Here is a 7,968-nt window from a genome sequence, read left to right on the forward strand (position 1 = left end):
CGTGTTTGGCCGAGCCCCTCCTCCTATTTTTGGTGTGCGTCTTGATATTGTTCCACAAATGTAGGGAGTTAGAGTTTTAAGCCGACTCCGAATGGTAAGTGGTTTTTATGAGTGCTTTCATTGACAAACAAAGACAAGTGCGGATTATATATATATGATATATGATATATGGTCAAGCACCTTCTCGAAGCATACTCGGTGGTTTGTCATATCCTACCAAGTGGTAGTTCATGTTTCATGAACGGAGATTCGAAAATGAAATCATTTGCTCATATATTGAAATTGTTTTTGATCGAGTTAAGCTGTATTCGGGATAAGTCTTACTTTCTATAATACATTTTACCTTCCAAAGCATTCGCTTGCGAAATGAAGAAGGCTCTTACAAAAAGTCTTCTTCGCCTTTAGGGGAACAAATTATGGGTTGTATTCCAAAAATATTAACAATACACTGCAGTTTGAAAGCCCTTCTACATTCTCTATTAAAAGCCTTTAATGTGATTGAATATAGCACTTCGTTTTCTATAATTCAAATGAATGTACAATATATGGAAATTATTGCGATAGTTGGAATATGTGTGCAACGTGTTGGTTCTGCTAATTTTGAAGTACTTGGTTCGGTGGGAAGATCTTCGGAAGGTACAAAAGACTGCTTATATTTGCGTCAGCGTAGAAGCGCTGGCCTTAATGTCGTTTTGCACTTACTTTTTATTGGCTTTCACGTTACTTCCATCGCTGCTCAATGGGCAGTCAGATTAAAAGGGGTTGGCCTCTGGAGGTAATCTCTCCAGGGAGATAATAGCATTTTTGGGCAGTGGACACCGTATTTCGCTGAACTTCGTACAGATTTCTAGATCTCTCTATACGCATACTGGAGAGAATGTGAGGGCAATCTTTCCAAGTATGCAGGATGGGAACGAGGTGAAACATTGGAACAGAGGCTGTTACCTCTATTTCCTTAAAACTGCCGAATTCTGCTAGTATTTTTCAGGCAGAAGTCTTTGCGATCCTGCAGGTATACACAATGCTTAGGAATCACGGGAGCGTGGTCAAGGTGCGGTCAAGGAACATAGAGGGAATTAAAATTGCTGATGAGTTTGGCAAGATGGGGTTTGTTTGCTAACAGTAATAGAAGCCCCGCCAGTGTAGGGCATATCACCGGTCGTCTTCGTCTAGCTCATCTAAAGGTAGGCCCAGGAAACATGCTGTTTCGACGGGTTGGGCCCAGAGCGAGAGGGGTGTTAGATGAGTCGGTTTTAGAGGGCATGTGAAAAGGTGGTTAGTGTCGTGCGGGGTGCCTTCACATGCCGGACATATGTTTGGCATGTCGGGGTCGATTCTGGATAAGTAGGAGTTTAACCTGCTATAGTATCCAGAACGTAATTGTGCAAGTGGTACACGTGTCTCACGGGGAAGCTGGAGCTCTTCATCTGCAATAGGTGGTGGTTGGACTCCGATAACGGAATTCAGGGGTGAGGAGCTTAAGAAGATGGTGACGGTCTCCCAGTGAATGTCGTTTATTCTGGTCCAGTAGATGTCTTTTGGTTTTGTGGTTTGCCCGATTCACATGCGATATTTCTCAGCTCTTGAACCAGGTTTCGTAGTGACCAGTTAAGATATTCCTTCGTGGGGGCAGGATGTGTTTATTCACTCATTCATCTGTGTTCATTGTCAACGTATCTCAGCCTTCGCATAATTATTGAGGCTACGTTACAACCATAGTTCCACGTTTCTTCGAAGATTCTAGTATATATTGTACTAGAATATATTATATATATAATTGGCGCGTACACCCTTTTTGAGTGTTTGGCCGAGCTCCTCCTCCTATTTGTGGTGTGTATATTGTGGTGTATACATATAAGTATATATTATATAATAGGACTATGGTTAAGTTCGTGCGGTTTTTTTTCGAAATTTGAAACTTTATTGACGTAAAATGGTTACAAATTTAATATTCAAAGTATTGTCCATCGCTTGCTACTACTTTTTCCCATCTTTCTGGCAATTCACGGATTCCCTTTGTGAAAAATTCGGTCGGTTTTGCCGCAATCCACGAATCGATCCATTTTTTGACTTCATCGTAATTACGGAAGTGCTGGTCAGCCAGGTCATGTTGCATCGATCGGAAGAGATAGTAATCGGATGGCGCAAGGTCTGGACTATACGGCGGGTGGGGTAGGACATCCCATTTGAGCGTTTCTAAGTATGTTTTGACCACTTGTGCAACATGTGGCCGAGCATTGTCATGTTGCAAAATAACTTTGTCGTGTCTATCGGCGTATTGCGGCCGTTTTTCTCGCAGTGCTCGGCTCAAACGCATCAATTGTCGTCGGTAGACATCCCCCGTAATCGTTTCATTCGGTTTCAGTAGCTCATAATACACAACACCCAGCTGGTCCCACCAGATACACAGCATAACCTTCAGGCCATGAATATTCTGCGCCGACGTCGATGTTGAAGCATGGCCAGGGTATCCATACGTTGCCCGATGTTTTGGATTGTCGTAATGGACCCACTTTTCATCGCCAGTCACAATTCGATGCAAAAAACCCCTTCTTTTGTGCCGTTGAAGCAGTTGTTCGCATGCCATAAAACGGCGTTCAACGTCTCTTGGCTTCAATTCATACGGCACCCAATGGCCTACCTTTCGGATCATTCCCATGGCTTTTAAACGTTTGGAAATGGTTGATTGATCAACTCCCAAAGTTTTTGCAACCTCTTCTTGCGTTTGAGCCGGATCTTGATCGAGCAATTCCTCCAATTCGGTATCCATGAACTTTGGCGGCGCACCCTCGCGTTCTTCGTCTTCCAAGCCAAAATCACCACTTTTAAAGCGTGCAAACCACTTCTGGCACGTTCGCTCAGCTAGAGCATGCTCACCATAAACTTCCACCAAGATACGATGACTTTCGGCTGCTTTTTTCTTCATATTAAAATAATGAAGAAGAATTCCCCGCAAAAACACATTATTTGGCACGAAATTCGACATTTTCAAGTGTGGTAAAAATATTGTTGTTTACGCTTCAAATAAAAAACTTATACTGACGTTTGTGCCTTACGACAGTAGCTCTCCAATGAATGTTTGGAAATGTGGATCGATGGAATAATAATCAAGTTACGCCATCTGTTGTAAAACCGCAAGGAACTTATTCATAGTCCTATTATATAGTAAGCTGATAGTCAGTGCACTTATATCACAAAAACACATAAAACGTATTCCAGGTAGGTAGGTGGCAGCTGCTAGCCTAGTACAATATAGGAAGAGGAGCTCGGCCAAACCATATATATACATATAATTGGCGCGTACACCCTTTTTGGCTGTTTGGCCGAGCTCCTCCTCCTATTTGTGGTGTGCGTCTTGATGTTGTTCCACAAATTGAGGGATCTACAGTTTCAAGCCGACTCCGAACGGCAGATATTTTCATGAGGAGCTTTTTCATGGCAGAAATACACTCGGAGGTTTGCCATTGCCTGCCGAGGGGCGACCGCTATTAGAAAAATGTTTTTCTTAATTTTGGTGTTTCACCGAAATTCGAACCAACGTTCTCTCTGTGAATTCCGAATGGTAGTCACGCACCAACCCATTCGGCTACGGAGGCCGCTTACTATACAACAGTTAGAAAAAAATGAATATAGGAAAGAACGATAAAATGAACGAAAGGTAAAATACGCTAAATAAGCTTAGCAAGGTTGTACTGTGCACATTTCGCCCACCTCAGCAACCATACGACGAGCGATGATATTTGGGCAGAACCTTGCTCCATGCTCATGTTACTTGCTTGTCTATCAATGGGTAATACAAAAATTTTGGAAAGAGGCCTCTTTATAGCGTCTTAATTGTAACAACTCAAACAGCTCCGTCTGCACCAGCATGTTTATTAACTATATGACCTAATGGCCTATACTTTCGAGGCAATCGCTCATCATTAATCACTATAAGCTGTCCATTTTCCGCATTTGGATGAAAAGCGCGCCATTTGCTTCGCGCCAGCGGTTGCAAGTATTCACTGGACCATTTTCGGCAGAAATCTTGTTGGAGTTTTATGCACCGAGGAGTATAAAATGCCGACTTTGGAACTGTAAGTAACGACTGTGTGCAACTGAATTTTGAACGCACGCATCTCCTGTTGCATAAAAACATTCTCTTCAACAAGGACTCCGTCTGAACAATGACTGATTGGACGAGTGTGTGAATACATGTGAGAAGAGCGGAAAGAAGTTGCTCGCACAATTTGGGTTTTCACCATAGCAATTTGGCCAAACCTGATAATTTATTATTCGTGGTGAAAATCTACTTTTCTCCCTAAAATTGATTGTGATCTAGCGATCTGCTATGGACAAAACACCGTATAACTCATGTTAAGCTGAACTAGTGAAGATGTTTAAATTATCTGGCTCTAAAATTATATTTTATTTTTTAGTGTTGGCTTTCTAGAATTGCATCCACCGATTACGATGGTGAGGTCGAGCCGCGGTAAGACGACATGAATATGCACTATTCGTGTTTGTTCTGATTTCATTTTATTAAACCTTAACCAACAAACATTGGCGACGATTGCGTGAATTTTAGTACTATTCTAATATGAACGTTTTTTTTTAAATATATTTAACCATATTTTTAATTATTGCTAAATTCATATCAATATTACCGTACAAATTTCTTTGTATTTTTTTATAAAATTTATTATCATTTCTTTCAGCTCGTTGGCCATGATGTACGCACCAGAAAAAGTTGAACCAAAATATCAAGTGAAAGCTGGCATGTTTGCAGCTGCAATGCTCATAACTGGAATTTTCGCTGGAATATTATTTTCCTTCTTAAATCCTTATTTGATTGCTTAAGAAATATATTTTAATATACTCGTATTTAATAATATAATATTTTAAATATAAATAAATTTGGAATATGTTTGTAACCATATACAGTGGCGTACAAAACTTAATCATGGGATTGGTCATGCCGTCATTTTGGTATATTAATTTTTAAATCGTTATCAAATTAATATTTTCATACATATTAATAAACTTTCGTATAACTGTATATGCGAAATAGACGCTTTTAAAGCATAGTATATATATATATAATTGGCGCTTACACCCTTTTTCGGTGCTGGCCGAGCTCCTCCTCCTATTTGTGGTGTGCGTCTTGATGTTGTTCCACAAATGGAGTTCAAGCCGACTCCGAACGGCAGATATTTTTTTTGAGGAGCTTTTCCATGGCAGAAATACACTCGTAGGTTTGCCATTGCCTGCGGAGGGGCGACCGCTATTAAAAAAAAAAAACTTTTTCTTAATTTTGGTCTTTCGCCGAGATTCGAACCTACGTTCTCTCTCTGAATTCCGAATGGTAGTCACGCACCAACCCATTCGGCCACGGCGGCCAGGTGCATAAAAAATAGAGGTGTTTGTTGTTAATGTTTGGTAGCAAATCCATTGTTTTTATGTTGACATGGATTGAACCAATATATTCGGGGCCAGTTCAATATAGGTAAAGAGAGTATCCTTATTGTTGCAATTATCGTGCTGGATTTTCCGATCGCCGATCCGAGAGAGTACGTGGGTAACATAATACTGTAAGCTCTTGTTTTATGTGGTAGATACGTTTTACAGAAAGGCGCATATAAAAAATTCGCATTAAAAAAGACTTAACTTGTCTTGAAAAAGTAGAGATATGTACGTTCCGTAATTTTCTAAAATCACATAAAACCACAACATCGTGTTAAAATTAACTTAAAACCGCATAAAAAGGTTTGCAGGGGTTAAAAGAAATAGGCTGCTTAATAAATTACTTCGAATGTCATTAATTCATTTTTTCTAATGAAAAGTTTTTCTTTTTTTAAACATTATCGCTATCTGATAATGGTTTGCACCGTGTGCGTAGTGGTTCCAAATCACCTTCGTCATCAGAAGAGACTATCTCTGCAATATACGAAGTGTGTTCAAAAAGTATCGCGAATATTTGAATTTTCGCAGGTTACGTATATTCGAATTTCAATTTTTTTTGTGGCGATATGTTGGTACTCATGTCGACGAGTTCAATTTGCGCGATGCAATCCGCCAGAAACCCCCGGATTTGTGGAAGAACGAAAATTTGCTCTTGCATCACGATAACGCCCCTGCTCACACATCGTTGCTTGTGCGCGACTTTTTGGCCAAAAACAACACACTAATGATGTCACAGCCACCGTATTCCCCAGATCTGGCCCCCTGTGACTTTTTCTTGTTCCCGAAACTGAAAAGGCCCATGAAAGGACGACGCTACGCTACGATTGACGAGATAAAGACGGCATCGAAGGAGGAGCTGAACAAGATACAAAAAAATGGTTTGTGTTTGTTTCGAAAATTGGAAAAAACGTTGGCACAAGTGCATAATATCCCATGGGGATTACTTTGAAGAGGACAAAGTAGATATTAGTGAATAAACAAATAATTAAAAAAAAGACAAAATTCGCAATACTTTTTGAACACACCTCGTATACAAGGTGAAGTCCAGAATAAACAAGACTGAGCTTAAGTAGAAACGACAGGAGTTTTATTCTGATAACTTCGAGTTTATTTTTTCAAAATAGTCCCTCCGGTCTCGATACACTGTTTCGCGCGATCTAAAAGCTTTTCGAAAGAGTGTTTCAGGTCGTCGTTCCATGTGTAGAAGTCGCCGCAAGTGGGCAAAGTTACTCATCGCCATTCTCTTGGGAGTGGTCAGGACGATTCTTCTGCATATGGTTCAAGCAGCTCACAACGTCCGGGATTAGCCCACGTATCCTCTGGGTAGCTTCCGAATATCCGTTTGAGAGTGAGCTAACGTGAGAAGGCGAAGCATTCCAGGATTGCTGGTTGTGTGCTGGCCTTGGTACCCGCCACTTAAAAATCAAGCTGCAATCACAACAGGCAGCCAGAAGATTCGCCACTCGACTCTCACTCCTGCTCTCAGAGAGTACTGCCCAACAAACCGGCATGCACGAGCAATGAAGCAACATTTCTCGTTCTCCACGTACCGCCGCCAAAGAAATCGGATTGCGGCGAGCCCGAAAAAACAGTTGGTACGACGAGGAATATCATGCTGCCGCAGAAAGAAAGGATACCGCCTATAGAGCCACGCTGGGACCGGGCGCAATGCGAACCATGTGGGATCGCTACCGAGAACTAAAAAAGGAAGAGAGACGTATTATCCGACGGAAGAAACGAGAGGCGGAAATACGTGAGTGCGAGGAGCTTGAGATGCTGGCCAATAGGAACAACGCCCGAAAATTCTACCAGAAAGTTCGACGGCTTACAGAAGGTTTTAAGACCGGGGCGTTTTTCTGTAAGAACAAAGACGGCGATCTGATGACTGACATCCAGAGCATACTTAAATTATGGAACCTGTTACATAGTGACAGCTGTGCATGTAACAGAGAATGTGAACATGCCGATTTGATCAGACCCCAATCAATGCCGACGGAACTGTCGTTCCACTTCCCGACCATGACAAAGTGCGAATAGCGATAACGCGGCTAAAGAACAACGAAGCCGCCGGCGCCGACGGACTGCCGGCTGACCTATTCAAACATGGCGGCGAGGAGCTGGTAAGGTTGATCCATCAGCTTCTATGCGAAACACGGTCGTATGAAAGTATGGCTACCGATTGGAATTTAAGTATGCTCTGCCCAATCCATAAGAAGGGTGATCCTGGAGTCAATCTGTGCCAATTACCGCGGGATTAGTCTTCTAAATATCGTCTATAAGGTTCTAGCGAGCGTATTGTGTGAAAGGCTGAAGCCCACCATCAACTATATTAACTGATTGGACCTTAAGAGTGTGGCTTTAGACTTGGAAAGTCTACCATCGATCATTCACAATACACAAAATCTTAGAAAATACCCATGAAAAGAGAATCGGCACACACCACCTTTTCGTCGATTTCAAAGCAGCATTCGACAGTACGAAAAGGATTTTCCTGTATGCCGCGATGTCTGAATTTGGTATCTCCAC

At 41.7% G+C, this 7,968-nt stretch overlaps 1 protein-coding gene across 2 annotated transcripts in view; it reads left to right on the plus strand.

Annotated features, from left to right (window-relative positions):
- LOC129245765 (equilibrative nucleoside transporter 1-like) overlaps positions 1-4,918 on the plus strand; it is a 53,797-nt gene extending 48,879 nt beyond the window's left edge. For both annotated transcript variants that reach the window (XM_054884148.1, XM_054884156.1), the window contains exon 9: positions 4,698-4,918. In XM_054884148.1, coding sequence (XP_054740123.1) covers positions 4,698-4,839 — 142 coding nt within the window. In that variant the 3' untranslated portion in view covers positions 4,840-4,918. The remainder of the gene's footprint in view (positions 1-4,697) is intronic.
- Positions 4,919-7,968: the final 3,050 nt, after the last annotated feature.

The sequence above is a fragment of the Anastrepha obliqua genome, chromosome 1 (assembly GCF_027943255.1).
Source record: "Anastrepha obliqua isolate idAnaObli1 chromosome 1, idAnaObli1_1.0, whole genome shotgun sequence".
Taxonomy (NCBI): Eukaryota; Metazoa; Arthropoda; class Insecta; order Diptera; family Tephritidae; genus Anastrepha; species Anastrepha obliqua.